Here is a 23,579-nt window from a genome sequence, read left to right on the forward strand (position 1 = left end):
GTTTACTGGCAAAAACAGTACTGGTTCACATTTCACATCGTGGGGTCCGGGGACCCCAGGGGGTCCTTGAGGGGGTTCAGGGGGGTCCCCAGCTAAATGATTGATAGTTAGGATTAGGAACAAAATGGACTTTTACAGGTCTGTAAGTCTGAGAGTGTATAAATGGAATTTAGATTCCAGAAAAATAGGTATATCGTTGTTGTTGGGCAGAAACCTTTTATCTCCATATTTTGACTTGTGTTTTTCTTAAATTAACGCCCTACTTGATCATACTACAGCGTCACACGAAAGCATCAAAAGCAGATCCGCAAGCTCAAATAGCAGTGTGAAGCGACACATTTTGAGCTTGTAGATCTGCTACTTTTACAATTTTTGAATTTGTTTTGGACATAAGAGGTTTCCCCTTGACAGAGAATATATGAGACCGAGTTCCCCTCCTGCTCTTAATGATCATGTTTGCCAGACCCAGGGGGTCGGCCTACAGGAGGCTTTGTCGGTCGGTCTGTCGGTCGGTCGGTCCCTCTTTTCCTACCCAGCCATTCAGATTTCAACCACTAGGGGTCTGGCAGAACTAGGTCTCAGTCTCATACCTCAGTGGATTTCATCCTATTGAGGATCCTTTTTATTTCTCAGTAATGTGAGCAGAGACAACACACCTCAGAGGGAGCAAATAGGGTCATGGGATTGTTCTTCAGTACAATTTATTAAAAAAAAAAAATACAGTAAATATTATACTGGAGGGGACACATTTATGTTTTTCTTCTTTTTGAAGTTGGAGGGGACACGTTCCCAACATCCATGTTGACAGGAGAGATGATCAGAGGAGCAGAGTTTGTACCAGCATCATTAAAACAGGGACTGAAGTATGGATATAGTTTCTCAGTGAAGGTGCAGCCAGTGAAAGAGTAGAGATGAACTCCCGTCTCCACATCATAAAAGGAGACCAGACCCTCCTCATAATTCACAAACACTCCCACTTTCTGGATCTTCTCTCTTACAGGGAGGAGGACAGCAGGGCCAGCAGCAGCCATGTACTTATTTCCATTCCTCAACAATATAGTCCAGTAGCCATTGTTGGGGTTCAGTTTGAAGTCTCTCCTGTTGATGGACTCTCTGGCCACTCCTAGATCCCACTCAGTCTTCCCTTTAACCTGAACCTCATAGTAAAACCTTCCTGAGGAGAAGCTTTGTTTTCCTAAGACACAGACACATTCAGAGAATCTCTCTTTGTTGTCTGGGAGATTCTTCCATACGTCTTCATCATACACCTGTTTTCTATCATCAGACAGGAGGAGGTAGGGATTTGCTGTATCAGGGTCCAGAGTCACATTCACTGCATATTGCTGGATCATCCTCAGCTCAGCATTATACATCTTCTTCTCCATCTCTTGACTGAGTTCCTTCTCCAGCTGAGCCACTTCTACATATGAAGCCTGATGGACATTGACATTTGTCCAGTCCTTGATGGGTGGAGGGGTGTTTGTGGAGGTGAGGTTCTGGAGGAGGTGGAGGTGATCTTCAGTGTGTGAGAGCTGGTTCAGCTCAGAGATTCTCATCTCTAACTGAATGATTTCCACTTGCAGATCTTTGATGAAGCCATCAGCCTGTTTCTCTGTTGTTTTCTGCTTCTCTTCAATCACATCAATGAGCTCAGCCTGGCTCCTCTCAATACAGCTGATCAGAGCAGTGAAGACTGCTCTGATCGCTGCGTCTGCATCTTTCTTGCTGAGCTCTACTGAGTGTTTAACCTCCTGAATCTTCACTTGTCTCTCCTGGATCATCTGCTGAACTTCATTCTCTGTCTTTGCTTCATATTCTTCTTTCAACTTGTGACTCCTGATCTGATGAACCATATCAGAAACTAAACTGTTGACAGATACTTCTGGTCTCGTACAGAAGACGTTTCCACATAGTGGACACTGACACACATCATTATTGTCCCAGTAATGTGAGATACAGGTTTTGCAGTAGTTGTGTCCACATGGAGTGACGACTGGATCAGTGAACACATCCATACAGATAGAACACAGGAAGTGCTCTTCAGACAGCAGACTGCTGGTGGGTGCCATTTCTACACACTGAGAATAAAAGTCAAGGTGTGAAACACAGGAATGATTCTAAGAAACTACTAACAACTTGATTAACTGGAATTTGTCAGCAGTTTTTCTTGGGTGTCTTCAACCGGTGAGGTATGTCTTTACAATCCAGGAATGTTTATGCTGTGATTACAGCAGAATATGAAGTTGTAACGGCTTATCTTTCTATAAGTGATCTAAAGATCTGTCTTTCAGTGTGTGAGGCTCTCTTCTCTTTGACTAATGCTCCTCACAGCTTTTATCAGCTTTTAAACCAAGCTGACTGAAATCTGACCTCATCAAATATGACGTCAGTCTTGCCCAAATATGGAGTTCCACACGGCTCCAGAATGACCTCCACAAATATTGGATAACCATGGCAACCTGATAAACAAATATGGATGCCGTGAAATGCCTTTTAAGGAAATCCATGCATCTACATATCTACATGTGCTAAATATTTTTGTGTGCTACTCAGGAACGATGCAAGTTCGGAATGCATGCCCCACATGGTTATGCAACACTATGTTTACCCATTGTACCAGTCTGTGTCCCGTTTAAGTCCATATATGGACTTAATGTCATATGTATAGAACACATATATGGTCACACAGGCCCTAACCCTAAACCCTAACCCTAACCCTAACCCATCGTTGAATCCATAGGCCACAGGCCTATGGATTCAACCGACTTGACGCCTCACTCAAGTTTGAAGTTGGTTGGACGGACGGACAGGCGGCTCTGGAGATACATGGCCCTTACATAGTCATCTGTTACGATCCTATGGTCTAGGGAATAAAAGGACCGTGACATAAGGTTGACAAGTGAATTGTTGTTTTATTAATGACCTTATTTGGTTTCTTTTAGGTTTGAAATGATTTTTACATACAATGAATTTACAAATAGACCGTTTAAGACATGCATTTAAACTTAAACATACACAGAAAATAAGCCCCGGCGCAAAACAATAACCAAATAAACCAAGCTAAACCTATACTTAAGTTCAAACCTCTTACAAACCTCATCTACACCAAATGGAAATGACAAGAGAACTCTACTCTAATCTAACTACTCTAAATCTAAACTATATCAAAAGTTGGCTTTGTACGAGAAACTGGCGCCGGTAGCTCTATAGACAAAAATCCCAACAGAGTCAAGTAATCAAACAATCAGTCAACCAAAGGCTGCCCCAAAACTCTTCACTTTAACATGTCACCTTAGCAAGTTCAACATTTCACAAACAGGATGTACCAAAACAGAACAGGAGCGGGTTCAATACTTCAAGGAGGGTGCAAGTCAAGGACGTGGTGTTACCAAACTTTTGGACACCACATTTAGACCAAACTTTCCCTGAGCACCATCTCCATGGACAGTGTGTAACACCTAGCCTGGGATCCAGCCTGCTTTGCTACGTTCGGCGGATTTTTTTTCTCTCTTCGCTTCTCAGTCTGGAAAGCCTCCTATCTCCAAGGGAGGCGGGACATGCCAAACGGCTTGAGTCCTGCCGTGGCTTCTGATTGGTCTGTGGTGCGGGGCGGGATAAAGCACCAGTGAGACTTCATTCCAATGCGCAGAAAAACAACAGTGTGAAAAGCATGGAGGGTGGCGCTGGCTGATGACGTAGGTTGCCTAACGCTACTCTCATTCGTTGGAACGACATCCAATCAGCAACGACGTTGACTACGTAACATGTAGTTCTAGTGTAGTTCTGCAAAACCTCCCAATGGGAGGCTTTCCAGACTGAGAAGTGAAGAGAGAAAAAAAAATCCACCGAACGGTGGTGCCTCTCGTGGCTCAAGTTCGCTTGAGACTGCGCCCCTCCTCCGTCGCGGTCCAAAACTATACTTTATCGGCGAAAAAAGTAGTCTGCGGTTGGTTGAAAAAGCAATGTCTCAAGCGGGAGTCGAACCAGACTCCCAGGAAAAGTGGGTCGGGAGTCTAGTGATTAACTCATTCAGTGCCATTCTTATTTATGGCAGTTTGGTTCTGAGTGCCACAGCCAAAATTCATCGTAAAAAAAAAAGTGCTTTGGAGCCAAGATACAGCCTTTTTCAGTAAGAAGTTAAACAAGAAGTGAATGGAGCAGCAAATCTTCAAATCATCATATCTTGGGTTCTGAACATTAAAAAAAAAAAAAAAAAAGGATTTTTTTTTTACTTCTTAGACGTCACGTGGCGCTCAGGCCATGACGTCTTAGACGTCATGTGGCACTGCATGAGTTAACGAGGTGTGCCACTGATGCCAGGGCTGAGACTGGGTATTTAGGCTGATACAGGCTTCCCAACTCTAGTGCACTTACATAGCAAGCCTCCACAACAGGACCAGAACTGAATGAATGCATGTCAGGGTGCTTACCAATGCAACAGTGAAGACAATAAATAAAACCCTTACATAGAACACAAATATGTAACATCATAACCTCTAGTCCTCTACTCTACCTAGTCATCTATAACCTCTTCCTCTGCTCCGCATTGTCATCCAGCCTATTTGAAAATAGCAGATCTACAAGCTCACAACGCGTCGCATCGCGAGGCGTTGTGAGCTTGTAGATTTTCAAACATTTTGTACTTTCACATTTGGTGCTTTAAGTATATTTTGATGCCAATACTTTGGTATTTTTACTCAAGTACATTTTTAAATCCAGACGTTTACTTGTAACAGAGTATTTCTATATTGCAGTATTGATACTTTTACTTAAGTAAAAAACTGTGAGTACTTTTTCCACCACTGGTTGACATTATGGCACAAACGTCACACGAAGTCCTGCCTATTGTGACCAGCAGACCTTCAATGATCTGTGGACATTATATCAAGAGACCTTCTTCTCCTTGAAGAAGGTTGAGCCCAGGGGCCGTTCAGGGATGTGCTGTTGCATGCTGGGAGATGGAGTTATTTAGCAGTTATTCAGTATGGTGAGGAGCATTCGGAACTCCCACATGACATCAGACGACTACTAGGCCTGCCAAAATTATAATCGCCTAATTGCAATTATTTGAAATAATCTTAATTATTTTACATACTGTAGTCGTTGAAATGTTGAAACATGTTCATACATCTTCAAACATTTTCCCAGAAATAGCAGATCTAAAAGCTTACGACATGTCTCTTTGTGACGTATTGTGAGCTTGTAGATTAGCTGTTTCTGCTATTTATTTTTTTTATTTTATTTTTTATCCCGCGATTTTTGTAACCCATTTTTTTCACCCGGTGCCAATTTCCTAAGTGATCCTGGACGCTACACCAGCCCTACACCAGCGCTACACCAGTCCCCCACAGTAGGGAGGCCAGGGCCGAGCTCATGCTTCCTTCAATTCATGAGAGCCAAACTGACCTTCTTGTCACCTGACAGGGGGGAGTTTCCCTGGTTGGACGTAGCGCGTGGAAGGAACACGTTATTCCAACCAGTTCCCTTCCCCTCCATCAGGCGCACCGGCTGTCATGGGGGAGGCGGTATAGCGACCAGGATTACTACATGTTTTTGTGAGGGTATTAACTACCCTAGGAGACACGGGGAGAACATGCAAACTCCACACAGAGTAGGCCCTTTCGCCAACCCCACCTAGGGTATGGGCGCTGATGACGCGGAGGAGAAGACACACCCCCAGTGCCCACAAAGTCCCCCGGCGGGAATCGAACCCAGGACCTTCTAGCTGTGAGGCGACAGCGCTACCGACTGCGCCACCGTGCCACCTGTTTCTGCTATGTTAACTTTTTTTTAATGTATAGAATTATTAAATATGTCAGCAATGTATTTGTATATTTTAGTTATTTTTCATATAATGCCCTGTGTAATCTGTGATTATTTGAACACTTCAGTTACTAGTTACTTTGCAGATATAAATTATTATATTATAAAACATACATTAACCACTTTAGCCCTATTCTACACGTTATGAGCTTGTAGATCTCGTCCTTTCTTGTGATGAAATCATCACCCACTTTGATCGTGAAACTCTCTGCCTTGCTAAGGTTAGGACTGGACCCAAAGAGGATGGATTCAGTTTTACCCAGGTGTAATGAAAGTTTGTTGTCAGAGAGCCAGATGCAGATCTTGTTGAGTTCAGAGCTGAGAGTTTTCTCAACCTGCAGCCTGTCCCTGTCCGAGACTAGCAGGGCCGAGTCATCTGCGAACAGGAACAGTTTGCAGTCGCAGGCTGATGACATATCATTCACATATATCAGGAACAGTAAAGGTCCTAGTATACTTCCTTGGGGAACACCACAAGTCACAGGGAGGGGGGGGTTCACTGACGTGTCATCAAAACCTATTGCTTTGAGCTTATTGATCATAATTGGGTGATTAACGGTGTCAAAGGCCTTCTGGAGGTCCAGCATGACCATGCCGCAATATTTGCCCTTGTCGACATCTTGTTTGATAGAGTCGTTCAAATAGAGAAGGCATGTGTCAGTGGAGTGGTTTGTTCTGAAACCAGATTGGAATTTGTAGATTAGATTTTTCTCGGCAAGATACTTATCGACCTGTTCATAGACTATTTTTTTCCATGACTTTCGAGATGGAGCTAAGAATAGAAATAGGGCGGTAGTTGCCAGGGTCTAATTTGTTTCCTTTTTTGTACAGAGGGGTCACCCTTGCTTTTTTTAAATCGTTAGGGACCCGTCCCTGTATGATGGAGAGGTTTATTATGTGGGTAATGATTGGAGCAATGGAGGCGGCTGAGTCTTTTAGAAATTTGGCGGGGATATTGTCGAGGCCTGTGGCTCTGTGTTGATGAAGAGCACTCAGTTTTTTAAACACCTCTTCTGTTTTCACAGGGGAGAGTTTAAAATCGTCTTTGCGTACACCCTGTTTTTCGTAAAATGAGTCATCATACTCTTCACCATAGCACCCAGAGTGAGGGGGTAGTTTTTCAACCAAATCTGAGGTTATGGTCGTGAAGAATATGTTGAGGATTTTACTCACTTCATGTTTGGATGTGGTGAGAGTGTCATTCACCTTGAGGCTTATGTTTGTAAACCTGGTTTTCAATTTCTTGCTGCAGCCTAGTAGGTTGTTGAATAGCTTCCAAAGCTCTCGTGGTTTGCTTTGATTTTCCTCAATTTTGTCATCGAGGAAGCTTTTTTTCTGCTAATAGGAGCATGCCTTGTTTCTTAGCTTGTTTTTTTCTTTTTCAAGTTTAGCTACGTGTGATTCGAGACCCTTGTTAAAACATTTGGTGAGTTTGATCCTACCTTTATGAAACTCAGAACACTTTTTGTTTCTGACTTTCATGGCAGTAAGGATGTCCGAATTCATCCATGGTACCGAGCGGGTTTTGACCCTGATGGTTTTCATGGGAGCCACACTGTCCAAAATTTGAATGAATTTGGTTTTGAAACCAAGCCAAGATTCGTCTACCTGTGTGCTGTTTAGTACATCGGACCAGTCCTGTTCCTCTAGCCTGTGATCTAAGTCCTCACTCTTATAGTTTTTGAGGTCTCTGATCGTGACTGATTTGTGGTAACCGGTCTTAGGTTTACGTTTCTTTCTGGTGCAGAAGATCATGTTATGATCAGATATGCCACAGGTAGAAACACCACTATTGAGGATTTTGTCCTTGTCCGTTGTTAGAATGAGATCTATGGTAGTTTGAGTGGAAACACACAGCCTTGTGGGCTGAGTGATCAGCTGGTGGAATGAGTGCCGATGACAAAACCCCTTAAATGACTTACACTGACGCTTCCTTACGGAGCATGTCTGTGTTAAAGTCACCAAGAAGTATCGTCTCCGCATACTCCACCTTAGCTAAACACTCCTCAAGTCTTTCATAGAAATCAGTCTGGTTAGGAGGTCTGTATATGGCACCGACTAGCACAGGTTTGGCATGTTTAAAAATGATCTCGACCCACACAGCTTCAATGGCTGCATCCTTCAGGTCTTCGCGAAGGATGCAGTCATTGTCATTATGTACATACATGCATGAGTCGCGGGGGCCCCAGCACGGCCTCTGCTAGGACCCTGGCCGTGGAACGAACCGTAGGTTGAAAACGGTGCATCAGGGTCTCTGCTTCGGGGGAAAACAGCTAGGTGACTCCTTGGTTCCGCATCCTCGTCTATGCTGCATCTCCCGGTTGATCGCCGTGGCACGTCGGTGCAAGCGTCCTCGTCGACGGCTGCGGTGGAAACAACGTGGGTGTTTCGGTTGATCATTTGGGTTGATTCGCCTAGTTGAGTTGGTGGGGAGCCATTGGTGTTGTCGACGTAGCTGGCTTCAGTAGCAACGCTGGTTGCGCAAAGCTCCTGGCTTTGTTGTTGTTCGACGTTGCCGTTGGCGACGCTAGTAGCATTAGCAACGTTCGCAACGTTGGCAAAGTTTTCCTCCCTCGCCAGACGGGCAGAAGTTTGCCTGGTGGTAACTGGGCCTGGATTAACGTGGATATCACCCGACAGGAGAAGAAAAAGGATGACCCGGGTCCTATGTTCCCCGGGTCCTATGTTCCCCGTTTTCTAGGGAGAGCGGGGAATATAGGACCTAACCTAAACCTAACCCTAACCATAACCTTAGTGGGGAACATAGAACCCGGGGAACATAGGTATGACCCCTCTTCGGTCCATGCGTCCTGTCGGGGGCGCGTTCTTTCTAGCCGAATTCATGGCCAGGAGCGTATGGAGAGCTCCGGCCGCAAAACCCAGATGTTTTGTTGATTCTGTAGAGCCGAGCAGGTAGAAATCAGAGTGTTTTTCATTTTTCATTTCCCGTGGATTCCCCTTTTCTGTCTCCATTAGGTGGAGATTCTGTGGAGATTCAAGGAATGAATCCGTCGTCCACAGAAGGATGAAGATGAGAAGTAAATCCAGTGAAAAACTGGCAAAAATGTTGCCAGTGCAGGAGCGCGTTCGCGTGCGACTGTCCATGTCGGCGTCTAGACTAGTCTCTTTGATCCCTGTTCTCACGGCGATCGCCTCATTACACACACAGGAGTCTCGGGAGTCTCGAAAGAAAAAAAAAAGATCCGGTCGCGGTAATCTGTTGCCTAGTTGTGGCCATTTAAATGTGCCTTGTTTCTGCCCAAAAAAACTACAGGAACGGAGATGAAGCCATTCCCCCCTACGAAATAAACAGGAAGTAAACAAGTGTTTATTTTTGTCGTCATCTGGCAGTGAAAGCATCATTCATAGGGTAGCGAACAGCGCCATCTGGTGGAAAACCGCTGGACACACCTTAGCCTCGTCAGTGGCAGGCAAAGAGTTAACTGTAGTTTCATTTAAAATCCTACATATTAGGTATTATCCTACAAGTCATTATCTTCTTAAAGGTAGGGTAAGTGACTTTCTTTGGTTAAAATAAGTGTTAAATAGCTCTATATTCTGATAGTACTCATTGCTATAGAGCAGGGGTGGGCAACTTTGTAGATGGTGAGAGCCACAAAATTTCCACACTCACTCTGGGGGGCCGCATTGTTTATCGGCAGGGACACCCCCATAGATTAAACAAGTGCAATTGGAAGTGATGACACTAAGAAATGAGCAGGCAAAATTGGAACTGGAACACTATAAAAAATGAAGCTTAAAAATTGGTACTTTCTCCTGATTGGCTGAGATTTTGACACCTACCGGAAAATGTATTTTCTGTTTATTAAAGAGCTGGAGAGACGGGGAGACTCCTGTTACTGAACAAACACTCTATATCAATGATTAATATTAGAATATAGTGCTTTAACCTTTTAACAAAATACTTTTTGTTTTTACCAAAATATATCACTTACCCCTTTAAGTGTGAACTGTTCATTTTGTGAAATGTACCCAGAGACAATGCTGCACTTATTTTGGAATTGTACCCACACCAACAAGTTTTGGAAGGATGTGTTTCTGTGTATTGTTCATAATGTTGACTCTGACTCTTTGGTCTTAACTGGCAAAATGTACAGTTTGGCTTTAATAATAATAGTAATAATAAGAAAAATGAGGTGTTCATAATTAATTTGATCATTATCCTAGCTACATTTCATATACATAAATCCAGATTTAGTAATTCCAAACCCTCATTACGGGGCCAGCTTGCCAGCATGGCAGCAGGCCCTGTTTTAAGATTCGCATTATTCTGTCACTCCTTCTGCCACTTTTCGCAGTTCTGGCTGAACCGTGCTGTCGCTTTTTACGAAACTCGGCCATATGGTAGATGGTCATGAAAAACTATCAAGAAATAATTCTCACAATCTTTCGTCAAAAGGTGGCGCTATAGGCGCTATAGCACTCAATTGAAAATGCCAACCTTGAACAGGTAAAACTCAAGCCCTGTTTGACCTACAGCCATGAAACTTCAATACACACATGCGTCTCCTCATGCTGAACAACTTTCACACTCTGACTTTTGACCTCTGACCTTTAGATATCCCACCATTTCGAATTATATGAAAAACAGTCATTGGCTCTTAACTTCTGCATTTTTTCACTTATGGAAAATCCGCCGCTAACGTTTTGTCAGCAAAGGTCCAAAGTTCATGTGTAAAAGGTTTCGTGCAGATTACTCAAAAATCCCAGGAGGAGATAGGTTTTAACTATTGCAGTTTTATGAAAATGATTCATCTGCCCTTAACACACATAATTATGCAGACTCACATTTCTTTGAAACTTTGCAGTAATGTAGAGGGTCATTCCAAATATCACTGAAACCAATCTCACTCCAATTGGCCAAAGGGGGGCGCTATAGCATTTTTTTTAACATGCAAACTTTAAACAGGCAAAAGTCATGCCTCGTTTGACCGAAAGTCGTGAAACTTGCTTACACTTGTGCCTTGACTCATGAGGAACACATCTATCGCTTTGATCAGTAAGCTCCGCCCTTAGATTGTCCGCAATTTTGAGCAGTTTGAAAAACCCTTTTTTCAGTGATTTGTCAGCTATTTGCGTGAAACTGTATCATCTGTGTGATCTCTTTTTTCACAGTGTCTGTCTGTTGGTCCAATGGCTTCTCGCTTGTGCGCGTGCCTTAAAACCTCAAGGTCGGCAGTTCAAGCCTCACTTGATGTAGACTTCATTTAAGTTGCATTGCACACAACATGATTGTGTCAATTAATGCATGTGCAATTGTTAAAGATAACCTGAAATGCTTATTTGAGAGGGTATGTTTTTGCAATGTATGACATACTTAATTCTGAAAATAGCCGATCTACAATCTCAAAACTTTTCAGATAGCAACGTGTTTCTGAGTTTGTAGATCGGCTGCTTTCACTTGTTCACTTTTATGTTCAACAGACAACCTCAGCCTGTAAAAAGCTATAGCACTATAGGTAGTGTTGCAAACTGTCAATCCGAAGGTTGAGGGTTCGATTCCTGTTAATGGCAATAGGTTGAGATGTCCAATCAATCTATTATGTTTCCATCTTTCTCTCTCTCTAATCTATTATGTTTCCATGTCTCTCTCTTCCATCTATTCCGTTTCCATGTCTCTCTCTCTCTCTCTCTCTCTTCAATCTATTCCGTTTCCATGTCTCTCTCTCTCTCTTCAATCTATTCCGTTTCCATGTCTCTCTCTCTCTCTTCAATCTATTCCGTTTCCATGTCTCTCTCTCTCTCTTCAATCTATTCCGTTTCCATGTCTCTCTCTCTCTCTTCAATCTATTCCGTTTCCATGTCTCTCTCTCTTCAATCTATTCCGTTTCTCTCTCTCTCTCTCTCTCTCTCTCTCTCTCTCTCTCTCTCTCTCTCTCTCTCTCTCTCTCTCTCTCTCTCTCTCTCTCTCTCTCTCTCTCTCTCTCTCTCTCTCTCTCTCTCTCTCTCTCTCTCTCTCTCTCTCTCTCTCTCTCTCTCTCTCTCTCTCTCCTCCCTCCCTCCCTCCACTGGCCCCGTATTATTAATGCTTGCAGCTATATTTGTATTTGAAATTGAAGCCAGGCAGTACATGAGGTTTCCTCCTGACAGAGACCATGTGTTTTATCTCTGCTTCTGGTCACACTGAATTCCTTCCTGTAGACTTTATGATAATTATCTATTTATGTTTCATAATATCACACTTTAACTAATGTAAATGTTACAATGCATGTTAACCACATTAATTCATTACATATACTGTTTTTAAGTATTTTTTAATTCACAGTACTCAAATAAATGTACTTGTTTACTGTCCACCATGATGAGTAGTGTGTTGTTGTGGAAACACCACATTATGAGGCCCTGTGTCCCCTCCACCCCATTTTAATATGATTCACTCTATATTATCATGTTTTTGTTATTTATTATACACAGTTTTTTTCATCCTCTTGAGGATCTTTTTTATAAAAGTTGGAGAGGACACGTCTCCACCGTCCCTGCTGAGGTAAGCGTCCATGTTGACAGCAGAGATGATCAGAGGAGCAGAGTTTGTACCACCATCATTTAAACAGGGACAGAAGTATGGATATAGTTTCTCAGTGAAGGTGCAGCCATTGAAAGAGTAAAGATGAACTCTAGCCTCCACATCATAAAAGGAGACCAGACCCTCCTCATAATCCACAAACACTCCCACTTTCTGGACCTTCTCTCTCACAGGGATGAGGACAGCAGGGTCAGCAGCAGCCTTGTACTCATTTCTATTCCTCAACACTATAGTCCAGTAACCATTGTTGGGGTTCAGTTTGATTGATCCCTTCCTGTTGATGGACTCTCTGGCCACTCCTAGACTCCACTCAGTCTTCCCTTTAACCTGAACCTCATAGTAAAACCTTCCTGAGGAGAAGCTTTGTTTTCCTAAGACACTGAAAATTGTATTGTTAAGCAATTTGTAAACCTGTTTTTGAAAAGTGCTATATAAATAAAGTTTATTATTATTATTAACTTTAGAGAATCTCTCTTTGTTGTCTGGGAGATTCTTCTTTTTTCTTCCATCACTCACTTGTTTCCCATCCTCAGACAGGATGAGGTAGGGATTTGCTGTATTAGGGTCCAGAGTCACATCCAATGCATATTGCTGGATCATCCTCAGCTCAGCATCATACATCTTCTTTATCTCTTGACTGAGTGTCTTCTCCAGCTGAGCCACAGCTGTCCTCACAGTCTCCACATATGAAGACTGATGGACATGGACCTTTGTCCAGTCCTTGGTGGGTGGAGGGGTGTTGATGGATGTCAAGCTATGGAGGTGGAGGAGGTCTTCAGTGTGTGAGAGCTTCTTCAGCTCAGAGCTTCTCTTCTCTAACTGAGTGATTTCCACATGCAGATCTTTGATGAAGCCTTCAGCCTGTTTTTCTGTTGTTTTCTGCTTCTCTTCAATCACATCAATGAGCTCAGCCTGGCTCTTCTCAATACAGCTGATCAGAGCAGTGAAGACCTGCACACTGCCTGCTATCACTGTGTCTGCATCTTTCCTGCTGAGCTCTACTGAGTGTTTGACCTCCTGAATCTTCACTTGTCTCTCCTGGATCATCTTCTGGATTTCAGCCTCTGTCTTTTCTTCATATTCTTCTTTCAACTTCTGATTCCTGAACTGATGAACCATCTCGGCAATAAAACTGTTGACAGATACTTCTGGTCTCGTACAGAAGATCTTGGCACACAGTGGACACCGACACACATCATTAATGTCCCAGTAATGTGTGATGCAGGTCTTGCAGTAGTTGTGTCCACATGGAGTGAAGACTGGATCAGTGAACACATCCATACAGATAGAACACAGGAAGTGCTCTTCAGACAGTAGACTGCTGGCGGACGCCATTTCTGCACACTGAAAGTAAAAGCCAAAGTGTGAAACTCTGGAAATATTGTAAAAAGCACTTATAACTTGACTAACTGAAACTGTCGCTGTATCAGCAGTGGGGCTGGGGTGTCTTCAACCAATGACGTCTGTCGTTACAATCCAGGAATGTTTATGACGATCACAGCAGATTATGAAGTTGTATCAGCTTTTAAGTCAAACTGACTGAAATCTGACCTCATCAAATATGATGTCAGTCTTGCCCAAATATGGAGTTCCACACGGCTACACAATTACTTCCACATAAATATTGGGTAACCATGGCAACCTGATACAAACAAATATGGATGTTGTGAGACGCCTTTTTAGAAAATCTATACATCGACAGGATCTCTAAATGTGCTAAATCTCTATGTGCTATTCTGGAACGATGCAAGTTGGGAATGCACGGTGATGCAATACCCTATTTGTCATCAGTATAGGCCCATATATGGTCATAGGCCATGAGCCCATATATGGTCATATGCCCATATATGGTCATATTAGTGGGATCGGTAGATCTGGACAACCATCCATCCATTACATTACAGTCATTTAGCAGACGCTTTTATCCAAAGCGACTTACAATAAGTGTATTCAACATAGGTAGGGAACAAAACTACTAATCACCAGAAGTCTTAAGTGCATTTCCTGCAAAAACAAGCAACTAAGAGTATACCTAGCGCTAAGGTAAAAGTGCAATATGACAACTACCTACTTTCTTAAACAGATGAGACAAAATAGCAAAATCAAATGAGCACGAGCTAAAACAAATAAGTGTATCGACTAAACAAGATCCAATAAAACAATACAACAATAAAACAAGAGTTCGTACAACTATGTGCTTCCACCAGAGCAGCCACCTACCCTACAAATCAGAACAATTGAAACTACTCGACCCCCTAGGTATGTGAAACCAGGGGTTCGAGGAGCTGTGCATAAAAACTTGGCACATATCAAAATTAATGCAGTAGTGCCACAAAACAAAATTATTAAATGTGGACTCCTGAACATTAGATCTCTACGCTCTAAAGGTGTATTGGTAAATGAAATCATATCAGACAACTATCTTGATCTACTTTGTCTTACCGAAACATGGCTGAGTGAGCAAGAATACGTCAGTCTAAATACAGCCACCCCACCAAGTCACACAAATGCTCATATCCCTCGAGACACCGGCCAGATTGGAGGTGGAGTTGCAGCCATTTTCAACTCAAACTTAATAATCAGCCCCAGACCCAGGCTGACTTACAAAACGTTTGAAAGTCTAGTTCTCACTCTTTCGCACCCAAGCTGGAAATCATTACAGCCTTTATTATTTGTTACAGTGTACCGCCCTCCTGGGCCCTACACTGAATTTCTACCTGAATTCTCAGAGTTTCTATCACGCCTAGTCCTAGACTCTGATAAAATCATTTTGGCTGCCGACATGAACATCCACGTGGATGTAGTAACCGATAGCCTCAGTAAAGCGTTTATTACATTAATTGAGTCAATCGGTTTCTCTCAGTGTGTAGATAAACCTACTCACAAATTCAACCATACCCTCGACCTTGTTTTGGTCTATGGTATTGAAATTGAACATCTCATAGTCTTCCCATATAATGAGAACCTCTCCGACCACTATTTAATAACCTTTGATTTTACATTAATTGATTACTCACCATTGGACAAAAATGTATTTGGTAGAAATCTATCCGATAGTGCTGTGGGCAAATTTAAGGAAGCAATACCATCAGCCATCAACTCAGTATATTCCAACACAATTGAAGATCTCTATACTTATAGCCCCTCTCAGGTCGATCACCTTGTTAATAGTATCACAGGCTCCCTTCAGACAACGCTTGACTCTGTTGCTCCTTTAAGAAAGAGGGTAATAAAGCAACAGAGGCTAGCCCCATGGTATAACTCTGGAACTAAAAACCTCAAGCGAACTTCACGTAAGCTTGAAAGAATATGGCGTTCAACCAAACAGAAAGAATCCTGTATAGCCTGGCAAAATAGCCTTAAAATATATAGGAAGGCTCTCTGCAATGCCAGAGCCACCTATTATTCATCTTTAATAGAGGAAAACAAAAACAACCATAGGTTCCTTTTTGACACTCTAGCCAAATTGACAAAAAGCCATGACTCTACTAATCCGCGTATTCCTATATCCCTTAGCAGCAATGATTTCATGAATTTTTTCAATGGTAAAATCAATACTATCAGAGATAGTATAGATAACCTACTGCTCTCGGCCCCTGCTGGACCACCCTCCGATGTGGTATCCTCAGAAGTGGCTGTGCGACACAGTGTATATTTGGACAGTTTCTCCCCGGTCGAGCTCTCCGAATTCACTTTAATGATCACATCTTCCAAACCAACGACCTGTCTGTTGGATCCAGTCCCAACTAAATTACTTAAAGAGGTCCTGACCCCGGTTGGTGCATCCCTACTCAATATGATCAATATGTCCCTGGTGACGGGCTACGTACCACAGTCCTTTAAGGTAGCTGTCATCAAACCTCTCCTCAAGAAGCCTACTCTCGACTCAGGCATTTTGGCTAACTATAGACCTATATCGAACCTTCCATTTCTCTCTAAAATCCTTGAGAAAGCAGTCGCCAAGCAGTTATGTGACTTTTTACATAACAATAAGCTATTTGAAGCTTTTCAGTCAGGATTCAGAGCACACCATAGCACTGAGACGGCATTGGTGAAGGTCACAAATGACCTCCTGATTGCATCCGATAACAACCTTCTCTCTGTACTGGTTTTGTTGGACCTCAGTGCTGCATTTGATACTATCGATCACCATATTTTGTTACAGAGGCTAGAGCATTTGGTTGGCATTAAGGGTGCTGCATTGAACTGGTTTGAGTCCTATCTGTCTGACAGATTTCAATTTGTAAACGTTAACGATACACCCTCATTACGCGAAAAGGTTAAATACGGAGTCCCACAAGGCTCTGTACTTGGACCAATACTATTTACTCTATATATGCTTCCCTTAGGTGAGATAATTAGGAAACACTCTATAAATTTCCACTGTTATGCAGATGATACACAATTATATCTATCGATGAAGCCAGATGAAACAGATCAACTGGCTAAACTTCAAGCATGTCTTATAGACATCAAGAGTTGGATGACCCGTAATTACCTACTCCTCAACTCAGACAAAACTGAAGTTATTGTACTTGGCCCTAAGCACCTCAGAGATAAACTAGCCGATAAGAATTTTAACCTAGATGGTATTACCTTGACCTCCAGGGCCACTGTAAAGAATCTGGGAGTCACGTTTGACCAAGATATGTCCTTTCAGTCCCACATAAAACAAATTTCAAGAAACGCCTTTTTTCACCTGCGTAATATTGCAAAAGTTAGGCACATTCTGTCCCAAAATGATGCAGAAAAACTTGTCCACGCATTTGTTACCTCTAGGCTGGACTATTGCAACGCTTTATTAGCAGGCTGCCCAAGTAAGTCCCTAAAAAGCCTGCAGCTAGTCCAAAATGCCGCTGCGCGCATACTGACAGGAACCAGAAGAAGAGATCATATCACTCCTTCATTGGCCTCGTTGCACTGGCTCCCGGTTAAATACAGAATAGAGTTTAAAGTTCTCCTCCTCACATACAAGGCTCTCAATGGACAGGCACCAGTATATCTCAAAGAACTCATCGAGCCCTATAAACCAGCCAGAACACCATTGCGTCCACAGTATGAAAAAATGCTTACAGCTCCAAGAAACCCCAAAAAGATTAGAACAGGAGGTAGAGCATTTAAGTTTCAGGCACCTCAGCTGTGGAACCTTCTCCCAGTCTCAGTCCGTGAAGCAGACACACTCTGTAAATTTAAGACTAGACTAAAAACCTTTCTCTATGATAAAGCCTATAGCCAAAGTGTATAGACTCAGTCACCCTATAGTCATCCTCTCCCCCCCCTTTTTCCTCTCTCCTCTCGTCCTCTCCTTTCTCGTCCTCCCTTTGGTTGTGTGGGTTTGTGTCCCATTGGTACAATCGTAATTAACCCTGTACAGATTCACGCTCTAGTAAGGCCTGCCACTAATTCTACAACCGGGGACCTGCTCCCCGGAGTTTATTTTATTTCCCACGTCGCAGGTCCATTGACCCCCAGCTGCGGCTCAATACTGTGACTGCGGACCGGGCCTCTCCATGGAGCACGACCGTGGATTTCTACTACATTACACTATACCACTACACTATACTGTATATTATCTTAACATTATTTTATTATACCATTATATACTGCATACACACTATTGCTGTACTATATTATTTTATTATATTATATTATCATATACTATCTTACACTATTATATTTGCTGCTAGTGTTATTGTTACTACTTGCACTGTATCTCTTTCTGTCTCTCCTCTGTCTGTCTGTCTCTCCCTCTCTCTCTCTCTTCTTTCCCCCGACACGGTCGAGGCAGAAGGCCGCCACCCTAGAGCCTAGGGTCTGCCTGACGTTTCTTCCAGTTAAGAGGGAGTTTTTCGTTGCCACTGTCGCAAAATTGCTTGCTCAGGGTGGGATGTCGGGTCTCTTCTCTACATGTAAAGTGTCTTGAGACAACTTGTTGTGATTTGACACTTTAATAAAATTGAATTGAATTGAATTGAACTAGTTAACAACAAGTAGGCCAGGCAGAGAGGAAGGGTAGTGGTTCCTGAAGAGGTGGGTTTTCAGCCTCCGACTTGACGGCAAACTCGAGTTTGAAGACGGGCGGTCGGACGGTTCTGGAGATACATGGACTCTGACTCTGTCCTCTGCTCTACGTAGTCATCTATAACATCTAGTCCTCTACATAGTCATCTATAACATCTAGTCCTCTACATAGTCATCTATAACATCTAGTCCTCTACATAGTCATCTATAACATCTAGTCCTCTACTCTATAGATATTCCCCTTCAACTACCAGAGTAATAATGTAATAGTAAGATGTACTGCCAGCTAAAACTAGCGTGTTTTTAACAAACTTTGTAAAATCATGGAATATTGTCTTTGATCCCTGTTCTCACGGCGATCGCCTCGTTACAGGCACAGGGGTCTCGGGAGTCTCGAAAGAAAAGAAAAAAGATCCTGTCGCGGTAATCTGTTGCCTAGTTGTGGCCAGTTAAACGTGCCTTGTTTCTGCCAAAAAAAACTACAGGAACGGAGATGAAGCCATTCCCCCCTACGAAATAAACAGTGAAAGCATCATTCATAGGGTAGCGAACAGCGCCAGCTGGTGGAAAACCGCTGGAGACACATTACTCGTCAGCCTCGTCAGTGGCAGGCAAAGAGTTACCTGTCGTTTCATTTAAAATCCTGCATATTAGGTATTATCCTACAAGTCATTATCTTCTTAAGTTCAAGAAAGACATCTGTGTGAACTGTTCATTGTGCAAAATGTACCCAGAGGTAATGCTGCACTTATTTTGGAATTGTACCCACACCAACAAGTTTTGGAAGGATGTGTCTCTGCATATTGTTCATAATGTTGACTCTGACTCTTTGGTCTTTACTGGCAAAATGTACTGTTTGGCTTTAATAATAATAGTAATAAGAAGAAAAAATGAGGTGTTCATAATTAATTTGATCATTATTCTAGCTAAATTTCATATACATAAATCCAGATTTAGTCATTCCAAACCCTCATTCATTGTATTTGAGATTGAAGCCAGGCAGTACATCTCGGATCAAAATATTGTATTCACTCCACTACAATGATTTCAAAACTTTAGTTACTAGTTACTTTGCAGATATACATTATTATATTATACAGCAAACATTAACCACTTTAGCCCTATTTTATACCTATGCTATTTGATTATTTTTTTTACTTTTGGTGCTTTACGTATATTTTGATGCCAATGCTTCCTTACTTTTGCTCAAGTACATTTTGAATTCCGGACTTATACTTGTATTTCTATATTGCAGTTTTGATACTTTTACTTAACCCTAGAACACTAACCATGGGTGAATTTCACCCGAACCGAACAATTGCAATTATGTGATTTTTTTTTTAAGGAATATTTCTTCTACGATACCCACATTTTGCACAGATTTTTCTGCTTTTTTATAGGGTTCCCCCATGATATATATTTATGGCATGAGCTCGGCCCTGGCTCCTAGGCTGGAAGAGGGATGGTTGTGCCCAGAATTACATGGAAAATTGGCACTGGGTGTAAAAAATGGGGTTACAAAATCGTGTGATTAAAATTTTGAGTAAAAAAAAGAATGATATATATTTTTTGTTTTTTTGTGATATTTCATGTTGAAATATGATGTTTTCTGTTCTTTTGATCATAACTACAGCTTCAGACAAAAGTATCAAAAGTAGCAGATCTACAAGCTCGAAACGCGGCCCGAAGCGACGTTTTGAGCTTGTATTTCTGCTTTTGCATTCATTAATTACATATACTAGTTTTATTTATTTTTCAATTCGCAGTACTCAGGTAAATGTACTTGTTTACTGTCCACCATGGTGAGTAGTGTGTTGTTCTGGAAACACCACATTATGATACCATGTGTCGTCATCGTTCCCCCATTTTATTATAATTCACTCATTATTATCAAGACTTTTTTGGTTCTGGGTGTTTTTTTTTGGTTATTTATTATACAAAGTTTTTTTCATCCTTCTGATGATCTTTTTTATAAAAGTTGGAGAGGACATGTCTCCACCGTCCCTGCCGAGATGAGCGTCCATGTTGACAGGAGAGATGATCAGAGGAGCAGAGTTTGTGCCACCAGCATTAAGATGAGGACTGAAGTATGGATATAGTTTCTCAGTGAAGGTGCAGCCAGTGAAAGAGTAGAGATGAACTCTGGCCTCCACATCATAAAAGGAGACCAGACCCTCCTCATAATCCACAAACACTCCCACTTTCTGGACCTTCTCTCTTACAGGGAGGAGGACAGCAGGGTCAGCAGCAGCCTTGTACTTTTTTCTATTCCTCAACACTATAGACCAGTAACCAAAGTTGGGGATCACTGTGATGTCTCCCTTCCTGTTTATGGACTCTCTGGCCACTCCTACATCCCAGTCAGTCTTCCCTTTAACCTGAACCTCATAGTAAAACCTTCCTGAGGAGAAGCTTTGTTTTCCTAAGACACAGATACATGGAGAAAATCTCTCTTTGTTGTCTGGGAGATTCTTCCATATGTGTCCAAGACTCACTTGTTTTCCATCCTCAGACAGGATGAGGGAGGGATGTGCTGTATCAGGGTCCAGAGTCACATCCACTGCATATTGCTGGATCATCCACAGCTCAGCATCAAACAGCTTCTTCATCTCTTGACTGAGTGTCTTCTCCAGCTGAGCCACGGCTGTCCTCACAGTCTCCACATATGAAGACTGATTGACATCGACCTTTGTCCAGTCCTTGGTGGGTGGAGGGGGGTTGATGGATGTCAAGCTATGGAGGTGGAGGTGGTCTTCAGTGTGTGAGAGCTGCTTCAGCTCAGAGCTTCTCGTCTCTAACTGAGTGATTTCCACTTGCAGATCTTTGATGAAGCCTTCAGCCTGTTTTTCTGTTGTTTTCTGCTTCTCTTCAATCACATCAATGAGCTCAGCCTGGCTCTTCTCAATACAGCTGATCAGAGCAGTGAAGACCTGCACACTGCCTGCTATCACTGTGTCTGCATCTTTCCTGCTGATCTCTACTGAGTGTTTGACCTCCTGAATCTTCACTTGTCTCTCCTGGATCATCTGCTGGATTTCAGCCTCTGTCTTTTCTTCATATTCTTCTTTCAACTTCTGATTCCTGAACTGATGAACAATCTCGGCAATAAAACTGTTGACAGATACTTCTGGTCTCTTATTGAGGATCTTTGCGCACAGTGGACACCGACACACATCATTAATGTCCCAGTAATGTGTGATACAGGTCTTGCAGTAGTTGTGTCCACATGGAGTGAAGACTGGATCAGTGAACACATCCATACAGATAGAACACAGGAAGTGCTCTTCAGACAGTAGACGGCTGGCGGACGCCATTTCTGCACACTGAAAGTAAAAGCCAAAGTGTGAAACTCTGGAATTATTGTAAAAAGCACTTATAACTTGACTAACTGAAACCTTCGCTGTATCAGCAGTGGGGCTGGGGTGTCTTCAACCAATGACGTCTGTCGTTACAATCCAGGAATGTTTATGACGATCACAGCAGATTATGAAGTTATATCAGCTTTTAAGTCAAACTGACTGAAATCTGACCTCATCAAATATGACGTCAGTCTTGCCCAAATATGGAGTTCCATATATGAGGTAACCATGGTAACCTGATACAAACAAATATGGATGTCGTGAGATTCCTTTTTAGAGAATCTATACGTCTACAGGATCTCTAAATGTGCTAAATCTCTATGTGCTATTCTGGAACGATGCAAGTTGGGAATGCACGGTTATGCAATACCCTTTTTACCCATTGTACCTGTATGTCTGGCTGTGTCCCATATATGGACATAATGTCATCAGTATAGGCCCATATACTGTATGGTCATAGGCCATGAGCCCATATATGGTCATAGGCCATGAGCCCATATATGGTCATATTAGTCGGATCGATGGATCTGGACAACCATCCATCCAACCGACTTGATGCCGCACTCGAGTTTAAAGACGGGCGGTCGGACGGTTCTGGAGATACATGGACTCTGACTGTCCTCTGCTCTACATAGTCATCTATAGATTATGTTATAGATGACTATGCACGCTGGGCAAGACCTGGGATGTTGGTTGTCTAGGAAGTTGACAACCGGAAATGGTTGAATTTTGCGGAAGTACTGCCCAAGGAAATTACGTTGATGCTTTACAAATCTGTTCTCATTCTCCGTGAATGAAACGAGTGTTGTGATTTGTCAAAAAATATTGTTTCCGGGGGAAACGGACATCCGGTCCACTCAGGACTTCCTAGACACTCGCAATACAGGTTGCTCCAACGAACTGCGGAGGCCAATGAGGTATCTAGGTTTCTATATCTTGAGTAAAAGTAAAACAGTATTGGTATTAAAAATGTACTTAATAAAGTACCAAAGTAGAAAGTACTCATTATGTAGAATGTCCCACTTCACAAGTTACAAATGTATACAAATCTTTTGAAAATAGCAGATCTACAAGCTCACAATGCGTCGCATCACGACACATTGTGAGCTTGTAGATCGGCTATTTTCAAATGGCCAAAATGTATTAATTTCTAATAATAATCTAAATCTACAAAGTAACTAGTAACTAAAGTTTTCAAATAATTGTAAAGTAGTGTAAAAGTGGAATATTTGCCTCTGAGATGTAGTGGAGTAGAAGTAAAAGTACTGAAAATTGGAAATATTCCAGTAAAGTGAGAATACCTCAACATTGTACTTAAGTACAGTACTTGAGTAAATGTACTTAGTTACTTCACCACTGCTAATTACTAATTACATCTAAGCGTCTGGGAAGAAATTAAGGTGGATCTTACACTCTCGTTCTTCAAGTTAGAGGCAACATAGAGACACACGGCCGGAAGCGGAAGGCCTACAAATTCACGCCCACTTTTTAGATAGCGCCGCTACTCGAGGTCCGTCGATGAACTGCAGCTGCCAATGCAATCCCTATGAGAGGATATGAGAATTAGCCTACTTTTAAAATATTCCTACATTAACTGGAGACGATATTGATTTAAATAAAAATAGGTTTCCAAATGTATGGAGTGTCTTTGTCAACATATCTTCTTGTTTTCTTAATAGTTGTTGTGTTTCACATTTAATTTGCCACTTTAACGAGTTACCCATAATGTTAACAGAGCAGAGGGTAAACGGCAGACAGATAAGTTTTCGCATTTCAGTGACATCACTGTCTTTACGAGCGCCGAGCGCCGACCAGTGGCGTACCCACTGTAG

The 23,579-nt window shown here is 42.3% G+C and overlaps 1 protein-coding gene across 1 annotated transcript; it reads right to left on the reverse strand.

The window, feature by feature from the left end:
- Positions 1–749: 749 nt before the first annotated feature.
- LOC308103068 (uncharacterized protein) lies at positions 750–21,702 on the reverse strand (the record flags this gene model as incomplete). The annotated part of the gene is made up of 5 exons (XM_080452916.1): positions 750–1,496; positions 1,626–1,841; positions 2,371–2,459; positions 7,989–8,435; positions 20,388–21,702. 5 exons carry the CDS (start codon positions 21,700–21,702, stop codon positions 750–752), a joined length of 2,814 nt encoding a protein of 937 aa, XP_080309042.1.
- Positions 21,703–23,579: the final 1,877 nt, after the last annotated feature.

This window comes from Gymnoscopelus braueri, assembly GCF_963280865.1.
Source record: "Gymnoscopelus braueri genome assembly, chromosome: 16".
Lineage (NCBI taxonomy): Eukaryota > Metazoa > Chordata > Actinopteri > Myctophiformes > Myctophidae > Gymnoscopelus > Gymnoscopelus braueri.